This window comes from Marmota monax, unplaced genomic scaffold (genome assembly GCF_021218885.2).
Source record: "Marmota monax isolate L192 unplaced genomic scaffold, Marmota_monax_Labrador192_F-V1.1 WCK01_AAM20220418_F8-fsc00112, whole genome shotgun sequence".
In the NCBI taxonomy this organism is placed as follows: Eukaryota; Metazoa; Chordata; class Mammalia; order Rodentia; family Sciuridae; genus Marmota; species Marmota monax.
The window spans coordinates 2,430,090-2,456,166 of record NW_026692073.1 but is presented as its reverse complement, the minus strand read 5'-3'; the positions used below and the strand labels follow the sequence as shown (position 1 = coordinate 2,456,166).

General features: G+C 39.2%; 1 protein-coding gene and 1 non-coding gene across 14 annotated transcripts in view; both read right to left on the bottom strand.

Moving 5' to 3' along the window:
• Positions 1-26,077, bottom strand: part of Septin11 (septin 11) — a 140,367-nt gene that overhangs the window by 79,790 nt on the left and 34,500 nt on the right. For all 13 annotated transcript variants that reach the window (XR_009228292.1, XM_058584281.1, XM_058584258.1 and 10 more), the window contains exons 2-3: positions 10,986-11,100; positions 1,572-1,767 (exon numbers count right to left, since the gene is read on the bottom strand). Coding sequence is in view for 12 of the 13 variants with exons in the window: in XM_058584281.1 (XP_058440264.1) it covers positions 1,572-1,767; positions 10,986-11,100 (311 nt within the window). In the remaining variant the exon portion in view is untranslated. The remainder of the gene's footprint in view (positions 1-1,571; positions 1,768-10,985; positions 11,101-26,077) is intronic.
• Trnaa-agc (transfer RNA alanine (anticodon AGC)) lies at positions 5,752-5,826 on the bottom strand. The gene has a single exon. It is a non-coding gene; the product is annotated as a tRNA-Ala (tRNA).

The window sequence follows — 26,077 nt, the reverse complement described above, 5'->3', positions numbered from 1 at the left end:
TTTCTTAACCAGGCATAATAGCATATGCTTATAATCTCAGAGACTTGGGAGGATGAGGCAGAAGGTTCACAAGTTCAAAGTTAGCCTTAGCAACTTAGCATGGCCCTAAGAAACTTAGGGAGACCCTGTTCCCGAGTAAAAAAGGGTTGGGGATGTGATTCAGTGATTAAGCGCCCCTGGGTTTAATCCCTGGTACCAAAAATAAAAAGTATGTATGTGTTAAATATATATTTAATTTCTTAAGTAAGTTCAACAAGTGTTTTTTCCATAGATGCACAGAATTCTGTAGCATCAATTACTCAATTATCTCTGCTTAGGAGGGGAAATTTTATTCAATTGACTTGAATCCTCATTAGTCTTCACCAAAACCCCAACTGCTCTTCAGACTCCATTTGGCAATTCTGACTGCAAAGTTCTGCCTAACAGAGCAGCTTCCCTCTCCAGAAGAGCCTCAAGCCATACCACTACCACCAACATTAAGATCCTATTACCAATCAGAAATTCACTAATACATTTCAACAGATCATGCATAAAAGTGCTTTCTTCACTATGGAGTTTTAGGAATAATATCACTTTTAGGGGTAATATCACAAAAGCCATCAAAGTACAGGATTATAACCTTAATATAACAATATTCCTCATCAAGGCCTAACCTTTCACAATGTCCTTCCTCAGGCCTCTACGTGAGAAGAGGACTGTATGAAGTGTCAGAGTGGCAAACACCTAGGGTAATCCCTCAAAGTTAGATACATTCCTAAGGTCCATGGCTTGTCACCAGTCAAAAACCCAACCACGATACAGTCTCCTAAATCCTGGGCTGTGGTTTCTTATGCAAAATCACAATGACTCTCAGTTTTCATCCAAATCAGTAAAAATTTGCAGATTAAGTCAAATATCTCATTCTGCCTCAGGGACTAGAAGAGCATAGCAGATATTACTTTTTAATATTTTCTTATTTTGCATATCTAAAAAAACCCTGAAAACCTCATTTTCTAGACTCTCTTGCAGCTAGTATTCTGGATGTGGCTTCGTCTCTGCCAAATGGATGCAGCCACCCAAGATCTGGAAGCAGGAAGTGAGCAACACAGCTGGAGGCTTCACTAGGGGAGAAGCAGGGGTGAAGGCCCTTGGTTATCTGGGACAGATGTAGTAGAGGTTCTAGGACCCTCTCCCCAGTGCCATGGGTCCCAGCTAGTTTAAGGTGATTGATGGCAGGCTTTCTGCAAACACTCTCTATGCAGTGCCTGGGATATAGATTGCTTTTCCACATGAGGAAATCCCAAAACCTGGCAAACACTTTTCTGGAAAAATGGCATAAGCCACCTTACTCCTCTAACAGGCTTCTCTTTTTGCTTAGACCACCTAGAATCAATTTATTGTCTGGTTCTGACCTCAAGGAAGAATATTCTCAGAAAATTTCTGTGAGGACAAGAATGTCCTATCTTTCAGGTGACAGAGGATGAAGCCCCACAACTAGAGAACACCAAAAATAATTCACCTTTGAAGTTACCTGGAATGGAATCTACTATCTTCCACATCAAGTTACATCCCCACAAAATCCCAAGACACACCTGTCATCTTTATTTATCTGGTCTCCAAATCCCACGGTGTCAACAATGGTTAGCTTCAGCCGTACATTGCTTTCCTGAAGCTCATAACTTCTGGCTTTTAACCGGACACCTGGTTCGTTGTGTGTAGCTGGGTCACTTTCAAATTTGGTGTTGAATAAAGTATCCATTAATGTGGATTTGCCAATGCCTGTCTCACCTATAACCACAAAGAAAAACATCAGAGAATACGTCTATCAGTTCGATTCATCAGTATTTTTTTCTTAATCATGCTTGCAAAGTTAAAAAAAAAAAAAAAAAGAGTCATGTTACCAGAAATCCTGCTGTGAAGAGAGTTTTTTCTACGAATGTCCTGAGGAATGTCCTACCTAGAAATGCCTCACTGAATTTCAGAAACTACTCAGCAGAAAAGAGCTTGGACTTAAAGACGTTCTTCTCAGGGTAGAAAAATAGTACCTGTGAGTTTGACTGTGGTCAGTTTGCGTATTATAAGGATACAAACTATATCTTTATCTTTCCTAAATGTTGGTATGCAAAACTGAATTACTTAAGGGGGAAAAACTATATTGTTGAATTTGTTACTAAACAATAAGAACAACAAAAATTCCATGTTGTAGAAAAGAATTATTTCAAAAGACTCTCCTGACCATAATAATTACTTTATGCCAAAAATCTATGTCAAGAGGTTCCTACTATTCCCCCATGAAATAGGTACCATGGTTTCCTTTCCTCCAGATGAAGCACTAAGGTTTAGATAAGTATCTTGCCTGAAGTTATATTGCAAAGCGTCAGAGCTAGGGTTCTAACCCAGGTATGTGCAGTTCAGACATTGACCTTCAATCAGCACAACATCCTGACTTTATTATTACACAGAAAACTGCATGCCTGGTATTTTCCAAATATATTTCTTTACTTTTCTTTCTCTGTTCAGCTGGAGATAAGATGGCCAACATTTGTTAGTCTTCCCAGTTTCCTGGTCACCTTTAATGATAATGAAATTAAATTGTGCTAAGTAATAACATTATTAATTTACACTGACAATTCCAATTCATAAATGTTTATCAAGACCCTCATATGTACAAAGCAGGGTGGCAGACACCTGGAACAACTCTACCAATCCAATGGTGGGACCCAAATGTGGAGCCATGAAGTTCAGCTCAACTTTCAAAATGGGACCAAGCAATGGTCTCTCTAATTCTGCTGTTAAATCAAAGATAAGGTGGTTGAGCATATGATGGTGGAGACAGAGAGGTAGAAACTAAGAAACACTAACCAGAAAGATGCCTTTTTTGGTGTTTCTTTTTTTATTTTTATTTTTTCTTATCTAAAAAATGTCTCCAATTTCTAGGTCAATTTAAACATGCCAATGGTTAGGAGCCCTTTCAATAAATCTTTATGCTGATGACATTCCTAGAAACACTCCCTCATCTGAAGGATTGCAGTAATGACTTTGATGCTGACATCCCATGAGAAAAAGAAAAGCTTCAGAATCTGTAGCCTTAGGGCTACTCCCACAATAAGGACAAAACCTGTTAATTAGAAGTTCTGTATTATACTCGCTGCTTTCCAACATAATCCAAAATTAAAGTAAGATGGAGTCTTCCTAGATGCATACTTTCTTTGATTAGAGGCCCTCTGTGGCTTGCCACTTACTATGATTGGTTTATATGATAAGAGTTGTTCAAGTGCATTTCCCTTACTCTTTAACCTTTCACACTATGTCCCTGATCTAAGATCACAGAATTTCCTCCTTAATCAGCTTCTGTTTAGCCAATATTTTTCCAGTGCCAAGATTTGTGCTAAGTTCTGGGAATACAACAATGAACAGGGCTAATGTTTTAGAATCTGGTCTAGAACACAGCTGAATAACAGACTCTAATTTATTGTTATGGGAATAACATTCCACATGTCTACCATGACCGCATTCTTCTCATGAGCAAGACCAGACTTTATACCCTGTGACCTTGTGAGTTAACCAGATAAGTGGGCCAGGGCTCGGCTCCTGACCTGAAGACAATCACAAAAGCCTGACTGTTATGCATACTGCACCCATCCAATCGAAACGTCTCTATTTGAAGTGGAGACATACAATCTGCACACAGTGTAGAGGCATGAGAAAGGAAAGAGGTAGAGAGAGAAGGAAATAAGCAAAAGCCATGAGACAGCAAAGGCTTTTATTAAACAGAAGCCTCTCTGTAGATACACCACTAGCCGGGAATCTAGGAGGAGAACAGATCAATACAGTAGAATAAAGTATCAGAAACCCATTTATTAAATTAATACTTGAATACTTGCTATGTAACAAGCATAGGTGTGGGGATAAAGGTTTGAACAAAAACAAATAATGACACTGCCCGCAGTTCTGTAATATCCTAATGTCGTTCCAGATTGTTCTGAGGTCTGGCTATGTTCTGTATTCCCTATTTCCCTGAATACTCTTACAAAAAACCTCATCAATACAAGTAATAAACCAGTCTCTGCTCCCTAATGTGATGGAGCTTAACAAGCTCATAATCACAATTCATGGCTTAACAAATCAACTTTAAGCAAAACAAAGTTACTGTGTAATGGATAAGAAATAAAACACGGTTCCCACTCTTATAACGAATCTGATAGGCAACTCAATACGAATAGTACTTGAATCAGTGTAAGCACACGTTGTGTGTGTAACACTCTCCAGGACAGCCAACTTCTTTACAGGATTTACCTATTTTCAGGTCATGGACATAGGACACCATCAGAGCACCCTTATAAAAATCTCTCCAAAATGTCAAAGGTTCTGTCAGTAGAAAGTGACCTACTTAACTTTCATCTGTTTCCCTAAGGACAGCAATAAAGACTTCAATTTACAAGGCAAGAATTCTAGGCTCCTTAGATAGGAATGAAATTACCATCTCCTTTACTAGGTTGAGAATTACTTAGCACACGTGAATCCACAGCACCATAACTTTTTTTTTAAGGCATGGTAATCTTAATGATCATTTACATTAAGGTGGAAATTATGAACAATTAGCATTCCAGGCCTTACTTAGAGCACAGGGTTAATCAATGGGTTGAAAAAACCACTGTTCCTCTAAATTTCAGAGTGTTTTGCTTTCCATTTCTATGCTCTGTGCTTTTGAGAGCCATAATTAGGCACAGCGATGCTAGCGGCGGTGTGATTCACCAAGGCAGTTCAGTAGGAAATGACAGTTCTGGAATAAAAGGAATTAGCGGAGTCTTCAATACTTTGGCTTTGAGACTCCTCTCTGAACTTTGAAGGAAGGGCCTTGTCTATACTTTTGAGGACCCACAAGAGCAACAAAAAAGTGTCTTTCTAATTGAGTAACTCAGAGCCTATGAGGTAGAGGTTCCAGTCCAAACCAAACAACCATAACAATATGTTCAGAAAATCAACGACTCACATAGACTTTGCAGAAGACTCCCTAGAGGAGTACCAGACACACCAGGCATTTATTAAAATTAATTGAAGATGAAAATGAGATCATGGTGATGATTTATTCTGAGATCTGCCACTTTGGTAGATTTTTTTGGTTTGTTGTTTATTTGTTGTCAATTCATCTGCCTGAACACTTGGTCACGGGAGTAATTAGAGAGTCACTCATGAAGTGCTATCTGTGGTTTCTGTTTTTGCTGCCGCCCCAGTGCTGGCGAACATGCCCCCCACATCCCAGGGGAAAGCATCCCCCCTCTTCCACTCTACTCTCAGGCCTATCTCACCTATCAGCTCCAAGGTGGATATGAAAAAAACATCGGAAAGATCGTATTATTAATTTAATTAAAAGGTAACTGCAAATTGATCAAATAGTTGATGTACGATTTAGCATCCTCGGCTCTAACTGCCAAGCCTGGCTACTCAGGAAAGTAATCAGGCTGGCTAGTCTGCCTGCCTTCTGTACAGTCTAGATTTTATTCTTGGATGGAGCTGGGTTACCAGAGAGCTGTAAGCCTATAAGCTGTGTTGTTACTCCTCACACCTTCATCTTCAATGAAACCTGCTCTAGCACAACACCACCAGCCTGCACGGGGAACTTGAAGGAACAGCCTATGACATGTTACATCATCAATCAATTGCACTGATTTAGAGGATACCCTCCAATCTAAACAGCATATTTACCCCATCTCTTTTCTGAAAATCCATGAGAGAAATTTCCAAAGTATATCTTTGTTCGTTTGTTTGTTTTGTTGGTGCTGGGGATTGAACCCAGGGCCTCATACATGCTAGGCAAGTACTCTACCACTGAGCCACATTCCCAGCCCCTCCAGGTGTATTTTTCCAGAGAAATTATCTCTGTTTTTATATTGTAGACACTATAAATCTGTCATTTGTCAAACTATTAACTGCTATTTGGCATGTAATATGTGCTCAATAAAGTATTTATTAAACTAAAGTGTAGCGTAGTAGGGAGTAGTTTAACATGTTGTAAGCAAAATAGGGAGTGGGGAACCATTAACTCAAGGGTATTTTGTTATCTGATTAGCATCAGAATTCTCTCCGTGCTATGACCACTAAGTTGAGAGACAAATGTATTCCCTCACAAATTAATTGCTATCAGGAAATTTGAGCTCTGACTCTATCTTTGGCTTCACCTTACTTTCTGGAGTCAATTTTATCTTCATTCATTTTACCTTATAAGCAATGCATAACTTTTCCTGGAAAAAGATGGAATCACAATTTTTAAGATTTGATTATTAAGCCTTACCGTTCGTGTTGACACTTTTGGCCTTAATTAAAACAACCTTAAACGTGTCTGTTTTCTATTCCTCTTCTCTCATCTCCTCAAAACAATTAAGCTTGAATTTAGAAAAACTAATCTAGTTTCTAAATGTACTACTAATTTTCTTTAACTCTTCTATTGAATTTGTTCCTCTTCAAAAGCAGAAATATCACAATATCTTATTCATCTTTCTGTGTTCACCAAGAACTGACACACAGCTGGATCAATGCAGATGAGGCTTCTCAGAGCATTATCATTTTGGAAAATGAATGAGAAAGATACATACATTTAAAATGTTGAAAAGAGGCTGAATACTAGAATCTAATTTAGATTCTTTGGAGAAATACAGCCTGGATAATACATAAAGGCTTTATTTAAACTAAAGTGTAGTTTAGGGAGTAGTTTAACATGTTGTAAGCAAAATAGGGAGTGGGGGAACCATTAACTCCAGGGTATTTTGTTATCTGATTAGCATCAGAATTCTCTTCCTAGGTAAGTGAAAACTTTTCTCGCTCTATTGCATTTATTCCCAAGACTCAACAGAGAGGGGTTCTAACAGTGGAAACTTAATTCAGGATTTCTGAAACTAGAATAAATTCATACCAGTTTCTGTCCTGGTTTTTTCCTCTGCTTTCTACCTATAAGCTCTTGTTACAAAATGAAATTATGACTCTACAGCCTTTTTGATAAAAAAAACTTCTTTAATAGAACTGTAACTTTTGTATCCTCAATCCCCTTCCATATTTATCACATGAAAGTAAATATCACATGGTTATAATGTATAAAAAAAAAAAAAAAATAGTAGGAGGAAAAGTTGGAAAGAAATGACTATGGACAGCTTTAAGTTAAATATGACACCTAATCCTGTATGTGGCTGTCCAAATGTTTTGATTATCTAGAACATTTCTTTATAGATTCTAACTATAAAAATCATTGACTGACAATGAGAATCATTTCTTATGTAGGTATTTTTCTTTAAAATATTTGTGGTAAAGGGTTTTGAGGCATTCTATCCTGAGAATAAATTGATAATTTAATACTGACACCATATCCCCCAAAGACCTAATGGCAGCTTTAACCAAAGGGTTCTGTATTGATCTATTTTCTGTTACTATAATGAAATGCCTGAGGCTAGAGAACTTTATTAGAAAAGAGGTTTATTTAGTCCACAGTTCTGTAGGTTGCGGGGCCTGGTGCCAGCAACAACTCAACTATGGTGAGGACCTCAATGATGACAGCACAACAATCGTGGGAACATGTACATGACAGAAGAGATCATATGGCCAGACAGGAAACCAAAGAGTCTGGGGAACAGCCAGGCTTGTTCTTTTATAATAACCTTTTTGAAAGAACTGACTCAAAGGGCCCATGATAACTATACTTTAATCCCAGAGCAGCTCCCCCAGTGACCTAAGGACCTCCTACTACCCCTCAACTCTCAAAGATCTCACAACCCTCAATATCATCATGCTAAGATCAAAGTCCCTAACACATCAACTCTTGAGGACTACTTTCAAACCAAATCCAAACTACAGCAGACTCCAAAGGGCTATGGAAATGAAATAGGAGAGTTAAATATACTGACATGGAAAGATATCCAGGACTTATCGTGGAGTTGATAAAACAATATAAACAGCATGATCTCATTTGTGTAAAAGCAAAACAAAACACACCTAGGTAATTGTGAGGGAGCTGTTTTTATCTGCTTAGTAGGTGTCTATCCATGCCCAATCTCCTTTCTCACAATGTCTTCTTTCTGTGGAGAGTCCCTTGCTTTGGAGTGGACTGACCCCACCTCCCAGTCAGCCTAAGTATGTGACCCAGTCCTGGTTAGTCAGAGAAATCCTGTGACATTCAGCAAGACCTGTCTAGAATGGCTTGTTCTTTTGCTTGGGGTTGCGAAGCTGGTAACTGCTGGAGGCCAGACTGTTGCTGGAGGAAAAGGCCCAAACGGGAAGCCCAGCAGAAGCAAGCATGATCACAAACCAGAAATAGAGCCCTGAGGACACACTCTGACCCTGGAGCCAGCTGTTCTTAATTCCAAGATTCAACATATTACCCTTTTAGTGTATGTTGGGGACTAGGGGGAGTCTCAACTGCATTTAAATTGGATCTCTGTGATTCTCTATGGAAAATACAAGAAAGTTAGAGAGATGCCACACTGCTGGGGTTAGAGAAAGAGTAAAGTGTCCAAGAGCCAAGGACTGCAGGCAGCAGGAGTCCTGCCCTGGAGGGTTCCCTAAAAAGACACCGCCCTGCAGACCCATATAGACTTCCACCTACACAAGTGGAAGATAATATTGTGGTGGTGTTAACTGGCCACCAGAAATGATTTCTTACCACAGAAAGATGTGGAAAGCTCCTGGAGGATCCTACATGCTATCACTATGGAATGGAAATGGGAGTGGGAAGTGAAAAGGGGAAATTTTATAACTTTCAAACTTTAAGTATATATCAAATCATTAAGTTTGAAAAAAAAAACTAATCTTAACCATATTTAACATTCTTAACACAATCTAAGAATCCCAGATATTCTCACCCACCCAGGGAAGTCAGAATAGCAGGTGCTTACAAGTCTAACCGGGCAGCACTGGTGTGGCCTGTGAGGAATTCCAACCAGCATCAGAACTGTGCTGTTTAACACGAGAGGCTGGCCACTGCACCACTCACACCACACAGCTGGTTAGACCTGACCCTTCCACCTAGTCCAGTTCCACTGGCAGGATTTCCACTACTATGCAGGAGTCAGGACACAGCTTTCAGATATATTCTTGAAGTCGATTTTGGAGACAGGGCCGGGGAGGTTTGAAAGCCAGAACAGTAATTGCCCCAAGATTACAATTTAGCATAATTTTCTACAGAAAACCAACAAATTGCCAACAAATTGCTATGCTAATGAAGAATTGCCCTGCTCTGCAGTGAGCATGTACCAAAAGACAACTTATTTATGCCACTCTGTAGAACTAGCTGCTGTGCAGGAGATTCCCTGCTGAATTTTAAAAGGCTTTCATGCAGGGAAAGGAGGAAAGCATGAGAGTTGGCTGCTTTGGCCATTTCTCTCCAGTCATTTCCTTATCCAGTGCTTAAGACATAATGCCAGGCAGCAAGCTGGCCCAGCGCACCGGGCAACTACGGCTTTCTATGTTACGGGCTTTCATAATGCCCAAGGCAGAGGCCACAGGCTATGGATTCCTCAAGAAGCTTTTGAAAAAGAAAAACATCTGCTCCCCCAAATGCCACTACTAACAAGTCAGTCAGTGGTGCTTCTCACATTGAATGCACACCTTTTCTAAATGCACTTCATTTTACTTGGACAACAGAAGTAAGTCAAATTGAAAGGAAGAACGGTCCACTTGGCCACATACAGAACGGCTTTGATCTGTCTCAAGTGCTATCTAGATGCAAAGAGGAATAAGGCAAGAAAACAATGCAGCCCGAGCCTCCCCCTGCTGTTTAGCCTGGTCACGGTCACGTGTTCAGGGAGGGTGGCGAGACAGTAGAAGATTTATATTTTGGTTTTCTACTTTTTTCTCCTTGTTTTCTACCTTCCTTTTCTTAATTTAAAAGCTGGTTGCAAGTTCAAAGCCACCCTGGGTAACTTAGTGAGACCCTGCCTCAAAATTAAAAATAATAGTAGAGTGGAGATGTAGCTCAGTGGCAAAGCACTTGCCTCACATGTGTGAAGTCCTGGGTTCAATCCCCAGTACTTCAGTCACTCCATCGAGGATATGGCTAGAAGAGAAAGAAAATACACCAAGGCCTAGGCTAACATGTAACATTTAAGGGATCTGAATAAAATATACTGCAGATGCATGTCATCCTTTGGACTTTTCCATCTGTCTACCAAGAACAAACTAAGTCATTTTTAGATCCCAACTAAAGACAGAAGGCTAATTCAATAATTAAGGTAAAACATTTATATTTTTATATAAAACATTTATATCAAATTTATATAAACATATTATTATATTAACATTTATATAAAACATTTATATTTTTATGTCTGAAAAAAAAATTCAGTTATAAAGTAGAATTTTTAGACTGTCTTCTGTCCTAGAAGCAAAAGTTTTAAACAGCATAAGGATAGTTAAGTAGTTAGAGTGCTAGATTTCACTTTCTGCAGGTAGTATATCTTAAAAAGACTTCAGTGGAGATTATTATTTCACTATAATCAGAAAAACCTAGAAACAGATTCTAGTCACAAATATATATATAACATAACATAATCTTGAAGGGGGTCCTAGGCATCATGCCTTGTGCCTGCTAGGCAAGTGCTATGCCACTGAGCCTCAGCCCATCTTTTAGAAGCAGATTCTTATAAAGCTTTTGAATATTTTTATTTCAGGCATCTCAGTTCTTTCTTTCAACTTTCTATAGTCTAGTTAGGGTCCATGTCCCACTCCCTACCAAAAAATTAAAATAAGTATTTTAATAACCATATTAAACTGATATTGCTTGACCATGTGACAAAAATAATAATTGGAGTAACACCTCAACATTTACAAAGCATTTGCCCAAATGCAACTCTGTCTTTACAACAGTGTTACCTATGTAAAGCAAGTATTATTTCCTTGCTTTCCCGAAGGAAAATGAGTAAAAGCATCATTTTCCTTATTTCCCTGAAACATGCCTCTGACACTCACCTGCCAACATCCAAGGGTCAGATGCCCTGCTGGGCAGCAGGTGACCAATCACTTACCAACACACAGGATGTTGAAACAGAATCCTTGAGAAGTAGACTTGTTGACCAATTGGTCCGGGAGACTGTCAAATCCAACATGGCCAGAAAGGGACAAGTTTCGAAGCTCTTCATTCTGGAATTTCAAAGAAGAAACATTTGAGAAGCCATGAACTATACCACCAAACATAACATATTACAGACATTACCTCTTCCCTTCTCTCCTTGATATGTGTGGACAGAAAGAGACTGCCCAGTGTCTACACCCTCCTTGGCTTCTTCACAACAGAGGGCACTAACAACTCCAAAGCCATGCTCTTTCCACAATGTCACCAAATCTCCTTTCTAAAGCAGACTGTATCCCAGGGTGCTTCGTGTGTTATTGTTTTTATTAGGTGTACTGATCCTAAAAAACATAAGCTTCTAGAAGTGCTATTTCAGATATACATTAACTAACATTAAAAAAAAAAAAGACTCTAACCATTTTGATAGTGTCCATCACTCAAGGAAAACTTTCAATTTATTTTCAATGCATAGTTAAACAAACCAACACTCTTCCAGATATATAAAGGAGCTTTCAGAAGCTCACAGTGGAGGATATATACTCATTACAATTAAGGCAATGTTATAACCACCATAATGCAATATATTAAAAACTAAGTGCACAGACTGGTTCCATCTCCTCCATTTACTGTGCAAGCTTAGTGAGGGCTTCTCTGCTCTCTGCACAGTTGCTAGCACAGGCTTTGTACTCCCAAGAGCTTCTCAGAATGTACTGATGGACATTGGGGTAAAGTAGTTATCACACATTTAAAAAGTCGGTAACTTATACTGCTTTATAAGATAACGCTGACTGCTTCTACAACTTTATGTGTGTCTCATGAGTGTTATGGATAATGTAGGAAACCTTGCTTTCCTGGGGAACAGAACTCACCGATGGTCCTTCAATTGTAATACCATGATTATGTTTTACAATTCCAGAATCTGGATACTGAGAGTCTTCCCATTGAAAGCAAGATTCCTGGTAGTCTGGCTGTGTTACCAATGAAATTTACATTCAAAACACTGAAGTCCAGGTGAGGAAATGAGCCTCACTGATCCTTTAAAAAAAAAAAAAGAAAGAAAGAAAAGAAAAGAAAAAAAGAAAGAAAAGGAAAAGGAAGCCAGGCATGGTAGCACAAGCCTGTAAACCTAGCAACTCAGGAGGCTGAGGCATGAGGAGGACTGCAGGTCTCAGGCCAGCCTCAGCAACTTAGCAAGACCCTGTCTCAAAATCAAAACTAAACAGGGCTGGAGATGTGGCTCTGCAGTAAAGTATCTCTGGGTTCAATTCCCAGTACCACAAAAGGGGAAAAAAAAAAGAAAAGTTTTGCATGGAATTACTTACTCGATGATTTTTAAAGACTGGTTTTCACGATCCTATTCTATATTATATTATTATGAGAGTGATTTCTTTTAATAATCAAAGACTGAGACTCCAATTTCAAATTCCTATGGTTACAAAATAGAGAGACAATAATGTGACTTCATAAATGTAGTAATTTAATGGGTTTTAATGGTTTTACTAACAACAATGTCTAAAATCCATACCAGCTCTAAAATTCTGATTCTGTGAACTAAAACTAAAACCCGACACACTGTATGAATACATGCTGGCAGCTGCAGGTCTGAGGTCAATAGGACACAACAGATGTCTAGTCTATGAATAGTTTCCTTGAAACCTGCCAAAAGCAGCGAATATCAGACTCAAGAGCAGTCACTTATGCTTTAACAGGATGGCATGGTCCACAGCTCACCAAACAGCTTCGGGAGCAGGCCCAGTGGGCAGCAGTCCTGGTAGCCGGACAAGCCTCCTACCAACAGTGGACTTCTTCCAACCCCAATTCTAGTACCTGCCCCTTCCTCTTCAGATACCTCAAAAGTTCAGACAGCAGGTATTTTTAGGGTGTTTACCACATCCGCCAAGACCTGGGGGAGGAGGATTTGAAATAAGTCCTGGGTTATATTTAAAACTGTTTCCATCACAGCTGCTGCTGCGCACCAGGCTGGGAGTCGCCATTGCAACAGCTTCACTCTCACCATGCAGACCTGAGTAGCTGGGGAATGAATGGCCTGCACATAGAAGAGGCGAGGAAGGTGCATTCCGTCCACTCGCCATCACAATCATTCCTTTAATTTCTGGGGGGCTGGGGGGTTACTGCTGTGGATTCTAGCTTATTGGGTTTCTAGAGACCAGATATCCACCCATGAGCCAATCTTAGGGCAGAATCAGAGTTAGTAATTATAGCTCTCATCCCAGAACCCAAAGCTCAGCATCTCATATTCTCACCGCTTTCCAAAACATGAGAAACCACCCACACACCCACAGAGTATTTTTATACCCATTGAAAACCACATACAAAATGAAGGGTTATAAAACATTTTGGTCTTGGAATTTTTGAAATTTAAAGTTTCGTCTTTAGAGTCTCTGTCTTCTTTGTGAAATAAAATACGTAAATTTTATAATGCTGTTTTTATAGTGAGATGGTATCTTAGGGTGGTTTTGATTTGCATTTCTCTGACAGCTAGAGATGTTGAGCATTTTTTCATGTACTTGTTGATTGACTGTATGTCCTCCTCTGTGAAGTGTCTGTTCAGGTCCTTGGCCCATTTGTTGATTGGGTTGTTTGTTCTCTTATTGTCTAATTTTTTGAGTTCTTTGTATACTCTGGATATTAGGGCTCTATCTGAAGTGTGAGGAGTAAAGATTTGTTCCCAGGATGTAGGCTCCCTATTTACCTCTCTTATTGTTTCTTTTGCTGAGAAAAAACTTCTTAGTTTGAGTAAGTCCCATTTGTTGATTCTAGTTATTAACTTTTGTGCTATGGGTGTCCTATTGAGGAATTTGGAGCCCGACCCCACTGACTGTAGATCGTAGCCAACTTTTTCTTCTATCAGACGGCGCGTCTCTGATTTGATATCAAGTTCCTTGATCCATTTTGAATTCACTTTTGTGCATGGCGAGAGAAAGGGATTCAGTTTCATTTTGTTGCATATGGATTTCCAGTTTTCCCAGCACCATTTGTTGAAGATGCTATCCTTCCTCCATTGCATGCTTTTAGCCCCTTTATCAAATATAAGATAGTTGTAATTTTGTGGATTGGTTTCTGTGTCCTCTATTCTGTACCATTGGTCCACCCGCCTGTTTTGGTACCAGTACCATGCTGTTTTTGTTACTATTGCTCTGTAGTATAGTTTGAAGTCTGGTATCGCTATACCGCCTGATTCACACTTCTTGCTTAGCATTGTTTTTGCTATTCTGGGTCTTTTATTTTTCCATATGAATTTCATGATTGCTTTCTCTATTTCTACAAGAAATGCCATTGGGATTTTGATTGGCATTGCATTAAACCTATAGAGAACTTTTGGTAATATCGCCATTTTGATGATGTTAGTTCTGCCTATCCATGAACAGGGTATATTTTTCCATCTTCTAAGATCTTCTTCTATTTCTCTCTTTAGGGTTCTGTAGTTTTCATTGTATAAGTCTTTCACCTCTTTTGTTAGGTTGATTCCCAAGTATTTTATTTTTTTTGAAGATATTTTGAATGGAGTGGTTGCCCTCATTTCCATTTCAGAGGATTTGTCGCTGATATACAGGAATGCCTTTGATTTATGCGTGTTGATTTTAAATCCTGCCACTTTGCTGAATTCATTTATTAGCTCTAATAGTTTCTTTGTAGAGCCTTTTGGGTCTGCTAGATATAGAATCATATCATCTGCAAATAGTGATAATTTAATTTCTTCTTTTCCTATTTTTATGCCTTTAATTTCTTTCGTCTGTCTAATTGCTCTGGCCAGTGTTTCGAGAACTATGTTGAAGAGAAGTGGAGAGAGAGGGCATCCCTGTCTTGTTCCAGATTTTAGAGGGAATGCCTTCAGTTTTTCTCCATTCAGAATAATGCTAGCCTGAGGCTTAGCATAGATTGCTTTTACAATATTGAGGTATGTTCCTGTTATCCCTAGTTTAAATTTCAAAATTTGAATCGAATTCTCTCCCCAGTATTAAAGGAGAGTCCCTGCCCTATCAGCATGTGGTGGTCAAAAAGGAAATAGAAGTTCCTCCTCTGGTGCATGAGCAATCTTAAAAACCGGAAAACACTGGAGGAAATGCAAGGAGTGGCTCAGAGCAATTTACCTGGTGACTCACACACAGCAGCTGAACTGAATTCCTACACCCAGCATTTGAGGGCACTTTCCTTAGCTGTCACTCACTATCCGAGGAATGCAGGATCTCATTTGAGTCTATAGTCCCAGTTTTAAGAAACTGTATATATTCCTACATTCCTAATACTATCACAGATCTATAATTGACTCCCCCAATTTTACCTCCAATACTGAACTCTTCACCCAGTTCTTGATTTTTATCATAGCAGGGCTGTTTTCTTGGGGTTTCCTATCTACACTGCAAGCTGATGTTCACAAAACTGAAATCATTTCCTTCTAAACCCAGCGGTCCCTATTTCTGTTAATACTACTGACTTATGCTGGAAACCACCTCCCCTACCACCAACAACTCCAAAGGCTTAGCAATGCTACATCCTCCCCCACTCAACTCCTACTAACTCCACACCTCCCTGTCTCCATTCCATCCCTCTCTAATTCTTCTTCCCTCTATATCTTGTGGCCAAAGGCATCTCAGAACTCACAGGCTGCCAATCCAAACTCCTTGGCTTGCCATCTCAGGTCCCCCAGGGGCTGAAGCCACTTCACCCAGGGAGCACCTGGTGCTGCGGTTAGACTGAATTATTCTCTGTGCCTGGGACAACAAACCCAGGGATCTGCCCCTCAGAGAACAGGGACTCACACTATTTCGTCTTATCAGGAAGGACCTCATACCCAATATTAACACATACAAACCTTCCAGATTCTACTGAAATTCTACCTGCCAAATCAGTCCTATTATGAAATCTCAGGAGGAGTTTCAGTGAACACTTTCCTTGTCAATAAAAGGAAAATCCTGATTGAAATAAGGGTGGCTCAAGCTATTTGACATTCTGTGATCATCATCATAACGGCTAACATTTATTGACCATCAGAATGTTCCAGAAAAGCCCCAAACACAAATGAACTGATGAAAATAGAGGAACACTAGTTATCTGCCCAAGGTCACACAGCTAGTAAAGCTTAGGAGCTAAAAATTAAATGCAGGAAGTCAACATCAGGCCAGAATCCTTGCACTTGGTCACAGCTATCTCGTGGTTATCTAAGTTTCCAAGTAGCCCTAGACCTCACAGTGCCTTCTGCTGCTGTAAAAACCCAGTGTTAAGATAGGAGGAAAAAAAAAAAGTCTCTAAAACCTTAATTCTTTGGCAACCAGAGAGGGTGGAAATTGAGAATTAGAATTGGCAAAGTAGCTCCAGGTCTAGTTTCATTGGTCCTGGCAATGCTGAGACCCAGACTTTGATTTTTGCAGCTATGGCACGTGAAGCCTATAATATAAGGCTTAGGTTTAACCGTTTTTAAAACAAAAGTGCCAATATGAAGCCACTAAGTAAGTAACTATAAGACCTTAATTGATTTAGCCCTTCATTAGCTAATCTGTCTAGTGAGGATTTGTTATTAGATGATTTCTATAGCCCACTACATCTTGAAAAGGGGTATGACTAAGAATGATGCAAAACAAAATAGCTGGTCTTTAACTGGATTCTCTTTTTAGACCATCTCCTCTTGGACATAATTATTTATTAATCCATTTAAAAATAGTACCCAAAGCACTAAGGGAGCTAAAATGTGTTATTTTTGTTTTTCACTGATAATACTCTTCTTGACTCCAAAAAGTTTTACAATGTAGCAGTAGAGACAGAACATACTAAATGTACTACTACTACTACTAGGAATAAAAAGTGGCAGATACCATGACCTCAACTCTACGCAGCCAGGGAGAAATAGCAGCTTTTGGCTACAGAAATGCTGGGGACAGTTCTTAGGAAGGCTAAGCTCCCCCATTCTACCAGTGAAACAAGAATGTGGCTTGCAGAAGCCTTCTACATAAATGCTATCTCTGCCTAAAGGGTCACTTTACTAGGAATGTATACTCTGAAGTTTATAATTGAGAAGTTTTTCAAGATGTCCAGCTGACTTAATTATTGAGACAATTATAAAACAAATTATATAAGAATGTGTGCCAACACCTACTTTCTGAGTACTGCTATAAAATATGTTCCACAGCTCCCAATCTTGGTTAACCAGAGCAGGACAGCAAAAAGCCTGGAGTCTGATGGATCTGAATCCCAGTTTTGCTTTTTCTCTTTGTTCTGCCACCAGTAAAAATGGAGCACGTGGTAGGGTTGCATTTAATAGGTCTTGAAGAAACTTGTGTTTCCCTTCCCTAAATTTCATGAAAGAGACAACTATAATTTTAAAATCTGAAATGAATTAGGAGTGCTATTACGGCTGCAAAGCATTCCAGGAGAAGCTGCTGATCAGCAAAGTGCTTGGAGTAAATAAGAAACTAAAATCCAAAGGGATTAACACACTGACAAAAGAAATCAAGAGACAGAGGATTCTAGCATGAAGAAAATCCACCTTCAAATAGGAGACTCTTAAAAAGCTGGAGGCAAAAATAAGAAATACATTCCTGTTTGCAAAATCAAAGGTTGAACAGCACCAACATCTTCTAAGGCTGGAAACCATTCTGGATTCCCCATCTTCACTTTTGTTTCTATTTTAATCCAGCCTAGACTTTTGAGATTAACAAACTGGATGTGCCCAGATGGATTCCGTTCACCCTACTCAAACTGGTATCCTTTGACTTTAATTTTAAAACTTCAGTGCTTCGGGGTTGGATGTGGTTGGGAGCTTACAGCCTTTGATCCTTATCAGCAGGCGGAAGCAAGAGAGCAAGTTACTAAGGTGACATTTTAACTGTTTAATTAAAACAAATTAAAATTATGTTTTCATTTGAAAGCAAGGCAATTTTTTCTTTAAAATCTGAAATTACAAAGCAAGGTAATTTTTAGCTTTAAAATCAGAAATTACAATTTAAGTTTAGAAAGACTTCCCCATTTTTAAATTTAAATTATATAAATTTTGAATTTAAGAGACAACTTCTTTTATGCATTTAGTTAAGAGAGTCAGAGATTTTTGTTTATAAGAAGTGGTGATTAGGGTTGGGGCTGTAGCTCAGTGGTAAAGCGCTTGCCTGGCATGTGTGAGGCACATGGTTCGATCCTCAACACCACATAAAAGTAGATAGATATTGTGTGTCCATCTACAACTAAAAAATATTTTTAAAAAAAAGAAGCGATGATTACATTTTTCTCAAAGCATTGGTTTATAGATGATAAATTATTATATTGATCTAAAACACTTAATCCCAGGGTTTATGTTTCCTCATCTGTAAAGTGAGGAGATTTCATCAAATAACCCTCTAAACAAAGCCTCTGAATCTAATGCCAGTTCTAAGGTTTCTTGAACTTGGAAACCAGAGATGCATAAATCCAAATCTGTCATTTTGCCTAAGAAAGCCAACACACAGTGAAAACTTCCTGGTACTATATTTCTTCTCACCAGATCAAGAGGGCTCAATTTTTAAATGATCCATGAAAGAGACTTTCTATCAATTATCCCAGGAAAACTCTAAGCCTAATTGAAATTTGCGAGCATGTTTCCATGTTTTTCCACCTAAACTTTCCATTTCTGCGTATTTTACTACAATAATTATGAATTTTTTTTAAGTTACATTGTTTACGACTATTCTGCTCAAAAACAAGTTTTCAGATATATATGCAGTTTTTTTTTTTTTGGTGTTGGGGCTTGAACCCAGAGCCTTAGGCATGTGAGGCAAGCACTACCAACTGAGCTATATCCCCAGCCCTATATACTGTCTTTCACATAATTTTTGAAAAGCTGATTGATATCCTCAAAACAAAACCTAAGAAATAACTCTTAGGTGTAAGTCACCTGTTTTCAAGAAGAAAAGTAAAGCTTTATTCATGATTTCATTCATTCGACAAGTATCTTCTGCGTACCTACAATAGATACTGTGCAAGACTAAGGACAAGGTGAAGATGAAGAAGTCCTAACTCATGGAAGGTGGTGGGGCACCTAGATGTTAATCAAATAATCAAAAATTAAATATAATAATACTAATTTATGCAAAGTACAGGAAGCAATGCAACCTTGTAATCATGTGAGACTTAGAGCTCAAGTGAATTCATGAGTCTATAGCATGTAAGAACATGTATTAATCCAAGCACTATTGGATATTAATTCAGATAACTGTTTACTAATTTATTAGTTAACTGTAGGTAGCATCTATGTACAATTGATGTGTAGGTTTTTTGTATTCAGATGAAAAGAGTCCTTCTGAGCAGTACTGCCTGATGGGCAGAGGTAAAAATAATGAAGACTCAAGTCCTAAGGGGCTGGATTTAAATAAAGCTGAGATGGAACCATGGGGCAGCAGAAAGAAATAGGAGAAGGGAAAAGCATACTCCCTTTGCTCTGTCTTGTCTCCATAAAAATGATGGCCACATGGGGAAGAGAAAAGGTGCACATTCCTTCCTCACCCTGGAAGTGTCTTATTTATTTATTTATTTATTTGATGTCCTCTTTTAGTAGTACAGGTATCACCTGGCCACAGAGGAGCAAAGAGAAGAACAAGGGGATTCTCATAATAAGAACTTTGACTAACCACAAGTCCAGTAACTGAACAAATGCTGGCCTCACAAACTGAGAAATAAGTTTTATCCAAGGGCCCTGAAAGATCATTTTGGTAAATGTCTTTTTATGTGACTATAATCTATAGAATATTGAATTAGTCTCATATTTTCTTTTAAAGAAAAGAAGGTTAGAGGAAGGATGAGAAACGCCCTTAGTTCCCATGCAAAATGGAAAATGCTGGAATGCAAAGTATCAACCCAAACCACAGCTATGAAGCTTACTCTGGGATATTTTCAAGGCTAGGCATAGCTAGAGTAACTTTCATAATATTAAACGTCTGAAGCATCTCATTACCAATGAGGGTTACATTCTTTAAGGATGATTCGGATAACATTTGCTACTCTGCTTGTCATCTATACCATGAAATCCTAAGGCTAGAGCCAAGAAAAACCCCAAGGAAATTGTCTTAAACAAATGGCAGAACAAAGAGAGCCAGGGAGAAGAGCAGAACCGTTAGCAGGGAAACCATATGTTAATAAGGAAAAAGCAACTTCTCAGTATAGCCCATCTGGAAGCTGAGACTGGGACAAGGGACAGTCTGGAGTCAGCCCCCAGGTCATAAAGTCAGGTAGATGAGCTCAGAATGCCAACCCTCAGAGCCACCCTGGAAAACAGCACTGAATCACAAGAAAAGAACTTGATGAATACCGAGTAAATGCCCCAATTCCAAGTGTTATCTCTTAAGTAACTTTCTCCAAAAAGCTTCCAGTGAAGAACAAAATTTGCTTTTCCTGATCCTGGCAAAACAAAAATTGCAGTATAGAGGTTTTCTTAGATGATGGTAGAATTTACTGTAGGGAAATTTTACTTTCTCATTAGGTTTCTATAAATTTGCATTGTTGCAAAAGAAAAAAAAATCCCTTCCACTTTTATAATAGAAGATAAATAAAGGATTTTAAATTCAGGAATGATAATAAAAATATACTTAACATCTAATTTAAGGTGGTAAGCCTACAATTTTTATTGCATCCCCTGGATGGGTGATAGGATAAAAATGTGAGCACTTCATTTTTCTAAAAGCAGAACCAAAGACTCAGCAGAAAAGCAGAACAGTCCAGTGGAAGGTAAGTTTGACAAATGATGTCCTCACAAGAGCACCTCATCCATCCTTTAGCTGTGTGACATACAGTAAGTCACTAAACTTAGCCATGGTTTTGTCAACTTTCAAATAACTACCTTAGAGTGCTGTAGCAAGAATTAATATAATTCTCTATCCTCGGCCTGTTTTACCCAATTGTCTTGGGTTACCTCCTCCTTACCAATCATAGGCTAACAGCTCCCGCTTCATGTGGGCTCCCTACCTGTTCACCCACAGTTCAGGCATCTCTAAGCTAACTTTCTCAATTCCAATATGTCCTTCCTCCCATTTTCTCATGCCAAGTGGCAACATGTACTTTAAGGTATCAGAGACACTCCTGGAATAACAATTCCTAATACACCACTGATTAAATCTGCATAAAGTTAGAAGTTCCACCCTCATGTAGAAGAAATCATCTTAGACCTGTCCCTATGCTATGATTTGGACAGATTTCAAGTTGTTGATACCAAGGTAACTCTTCTCTGCACCCAGATGTTAATACCAGCATTCACTGCCCACCAAGCACACTGTGTTTGGCTAAACTTTTCCTACCCTGCTCTCTTGTTGACATAACTGCTATCTCTACACCCTAAAAACCAGTGACTTGGGCCTTCCCTTTCCCTAACCTTATCCACAATGAACTTCACCAATGTCTGTTTAATGTGGTGGACATATTCTCCAACTTTCTTGTTTTCAGATGATACAGGTACAGTGGCTCTCCTTGTGCCCAGGGGAAGGAGGACAGAACCTCAGGGTATGGCCCACTCCCTCCACTACACAGGGGAGAGAATTAAAGTTAGTTGCTGATGGAGAAGCTGAATTGGAAAGGTCTAAAAATACCACGCTGCCTCATTCCTTCACCTGTGCCCAGTCCTCTGTCTTCTCTACATCCATTCAACCTTCAGATTAAACGACAACTGTCCACATTTTCTCTGAGATCTGGCTGGTCTGTCTGGGACTAGAGTTTTACCTTCCTTCCATCAGAAATTAGATTTCTCACATACCAATTAGGAAAAATACTGTTGAAAAATTAGACCCCCAAAATCGGTATATGTAGCAAACACAGTCCCAGCTGCTGCTTACAACTCTGGATGGGGGACAGGATCATTAAACAGTCCATGGGCAAATAACTGCTGAGTGTGACATCCAAACAAAATAATCCCAACCAGCACACAGTGAGAGCATTTTTTTTTTCCTTACAGACAGAATATTTTTCAAAAAGTCTGTTTAAACTCAAGAGATTCAACTTAACTGGATGCCAAGAATTAACAACAAAAAAAAGTCATTTTCTTAAAGTTTCCAAAGACTACAGTCTTTCTGTTGGAACCCAAGTGACTAATGCCTGTAAGAGTCTCACAAATCTACAAAGTGCTGACCAGCAGAAAGTCTCATGTTCGGGAATGACAAGGTCCACGTGTGCATTCCAGGGACGCTTACAAATTTGACAGTATTCAGAGGAAGACAGAGTGGGAGGGAAACAATGTGACAAATAGTCAAGAAGTATTTATAAAGGCATGATATGATTAGAGACAGATGTTGCAGCGGTTCTCACCTCCCCTCAGAGATGAAGAGAAGCCTGTGTATGCAGCCACCTAGGAAAGCTAATGAGCAAATCAAATCATGGGGGTCACTAATCATTTCAAAACCTCCAGCTCTCCAGGTTATTTTCCAAATCACCTGACTCCATTTAAGACACATTGCATCTCTTGTAGAGCAGAAAGTCACCTAGTTGTCTCATGGTTCTTCCTTTGCGTCATTTTTGTCCTTTCTGCCCTGCCTTTACCATAGACTATATCTTTCAGGCAAGCATTTCCAAAAGGGGGATGAGTAGATCAAAGAAAATTAAGAGGCTCAAGTCAGCTGGAAGATTCTTCCTCAACTTTTAGTGTACTCCACATTCACATATCCTTTCCTCGGTGTTTCCTGTTTGAGAAACACCATGGCTTACTTCATATATTTCTATTCAACCAAATGTATTAATCAGCAAATAATGATCTGTGGATGGGACACTTCCTTCCCTGTGCTGCCATTTCTATCACTGGATATAAATTGGCTATTTCCTGTTTGAAAGATACCATTTATTTCTGTTCCTTTCTGGAAAGGTGGGGATTCTCAGTTATACAAATGGTCACATAATGGTAGCCTCTAAGAGAGAAGAAAAAATAACCCCAACCAGCACTAAGGCAGTCATGAACAAAGCACCAGGTCTGTGTCCCTCAGTCACAACCTGGCCACTTTCTTCCCCTAAGGGATATTTGGTTCCTAAGCCAGACCAACCTAGCACAGCAAAGCATTTCTATACCCTAAACTTGAGACAACACCTGAACAAATTAACATCTGGCCTTGTTCTACAAATATTACTAAACAATATGGCCCAAATTCTCAAGCCTTTCTAAGAGTTTCACTGTGTCTTAATCTTAGCCCTGGATGAAACACTATCAGAGTAAAATAGAGGTCATTTGCATAAATTTGGAATGTGTATTAGTTTTGCATTGCCGTGATAATAAATTATCACAAACCTAATGCCTTGAAACAGCACTCATTGTTAGCTCTCAGTTTCAGAGGTCACAAGGCTGAATATGGCAGGTCTGGATTCTTGGGACACCAAAAGGCTACAAAACAATGGCTGCCAGAGGCTCCGGAGGAAAGTCCACAGGCAAGTTCATTCAGGTTGCTGGCATATTCAATTCCTTGCAGCTGCAGGACGAAGGGCCTCCTCTGCATGTAGCTGAGGCAGTGCTCAGCTCCACAAAGTTACTAGCTTGTAACCTTAGGTCCACTCCATATTCAAGAACAGCACTGGAAAGTCTCCATGTATTCCTTTCCCATTTGGGATCTCCTTTCCCAGGAAGAGCCCTGTCCCTTTTAAGGAACCACCTGATTAGGTCCAAGTCCACCAGGATAATCTCCATTTTTAAAAGTGAACAATGATATGACCGGCTCCAAGGAGTGGCTATCCCATGATATCCACAAGCTCTGGTGTATACAGATTATATACACCACAGACAGTTGGGCCAGGGCCATCTTAGGATTCTGCTTAGAGAGTGTGCATGATTATAATCTTCCAATTTCTTTAGGATAGGCTCTAATAGTGAATATTAGCATTTCCCCATCTCAAAACAGAACACAACTAAGTTTCCTGTGGGAAAAAAGACAGAAATTAGTAACAGCACACCGTAAACTAGATTTCTCTCAAGTTCCCAGGGCGTCTTTTACACTGAACTTGATAAGGGCAGATAACCACTGACTGGCCAGAATCTCTCTGTCTTTAGAGGAAGTTTTCCAATAATGAAAGTAAACTGCAAACAGCTAGGTGCCTAGTATGTGACAAGAATTCTAGGAAATGTAAAGATTCTTAGGAACTTGAGTTTTATTAGGAAGATACATAACTGAGACAAACTCTAAAGTGTTTCACAATGAAATACAGTACCAAAGTTATGGGGTTGGACAATGGATGTCAATGCCAGCCAGGACAAAGAAGAATGCTTCCTTAGCAGAGGGCAGATTTGGTCTGGGTCTGGGTGAGCTGAAATAAATTTGGATAGTTTGCAGAAAAGGAATGGAGATGACAGGAAAGGAAGAAGTGGAACTTGTCAAAGAAGGCAGCAGGAAAAGAAAGCGCTCCAAAGGGCAGGAAATCAGTGAACTAAAAAACTGAGGATATATCAGATTTTAAAACTGGTTCATATTTCTGTTTACTGGAAATATTTCTTAAAGTAAACCATTAAAAAGACACATACAAGCAATAATATGTAAATATTTATATGCCCGGGATCTGACACTGTGTTGAAGCTTTGAGTGGGGGAGAGATGTAGAAACAGTCACTGAGCAGCCACATCATGAAAGATTTTTCTATCTACTATCACCCAGCACAGTTATGAATATATCTTCCCACCAGACCCAGATCTTGAGTACAGAACTTGCCTTCTAGCCAAGGTTTTAACTCAGATTACTAGGAGGGCAACCATCCAAATGGTAAGCTGCTTGATGCAAACTTCCATCAGAGCATTAAAAAAAATGCATATTTAGCAGAGAATCTAAGAGATTAACTCCATTAGTTATGGCTACAAGTCCTGCTATTCTAAACAAGCTAAAGCTTTCTTCTTTATTCCTTACTCTGTTCTTCTTCTCAAAAAAATTAGGTCCAATTAACCCCAACAAAATAAATACTCCCACTACCAGAGGAGACAACTTTCTGCCTTACTGAGGTTAACTGCACATCATAGAAGCATCTATCTAGCTGCAGAGAAAGTTGGCTGAGGGGTTTTCTCATCCATATTGGTGTTCCTTGGAAAGCAGACCCAGGAGGTTATGTTACAGTTTTTCTCTTCACTCAAAGTGTCCTATTGATGGATGATTTTAGCTGCTGGCTCTTTTGCCTTGATCAGCTAATGCAAAACAAACCTCTTTTCACATGCTGCCTGCTCCCAAGAATGTTCCCACAGTCCTCTCCACCCCCTCTATTGTCCACTAAGAATGCCTCTTAAAAAGGCATTTTCATTATCATTATTATTAGGTTGATATGTCTGAATAATCAAATAGGGCCCATGCAGAATACTGGGAAAACTCTACTGCATAGGAAAATCTGTTATAAAATTCCACTGGCTCTTAAAAAAAGATAAAAATAAAGAACTGGGAATAGAGCTCAGTAGTAAAGTGTACCTGGGTCCAATCCCTAGTATCAAAAACTAAATTAAAAAATTTAAATGCCATTAGCTCTTAAAAAACTGATGCTCAAATATGTGCAACAGCAGAGATTCCATTGTAATGCACACTGTCCAACAGAGAACTAAGCATTTGGTTCAGCAGACCAGACACCTCAAAGAGATGGAATCCTGCTCCACCTCAATGCCCTCGATTAATAGACTAAGAGTTATGGGATATGGGGATACATTTCTGACAGTCTCTTATAGCACGAATACAAGGAACCATTAACCTAAAATCCAAACCTGAAAGATTACAGGTTGGTAAGAAGAAGAGCCTTGCTGTGATTCATATATTCTGTAGGAAGGAGAAACTGAGAAAGTTAAATGAGACCTAGGGCGAATGAAAGACCAGATTAGCAAAAGTCTTAGGCACCGATCCAAGTTGCTGCCATTAAATTCTTCCAAAGCAGAATGGTTCATTAGAATAATTAGTATTCAAGTAGTGAAAATGAAAGCAGGCAATGGAAATAAGTGAAAATTATACCGGCAAAAATAAGAATTACTCCAGCCATCTGAGTTTGAGAATAATCCAAGCCTCAAATCCCAGCCCGCAGAGAGAGGGTCAAACCATGTATCTTACTGTAATCATGGCTACACAGAGTTAAACCCCTTCTGCCACAATT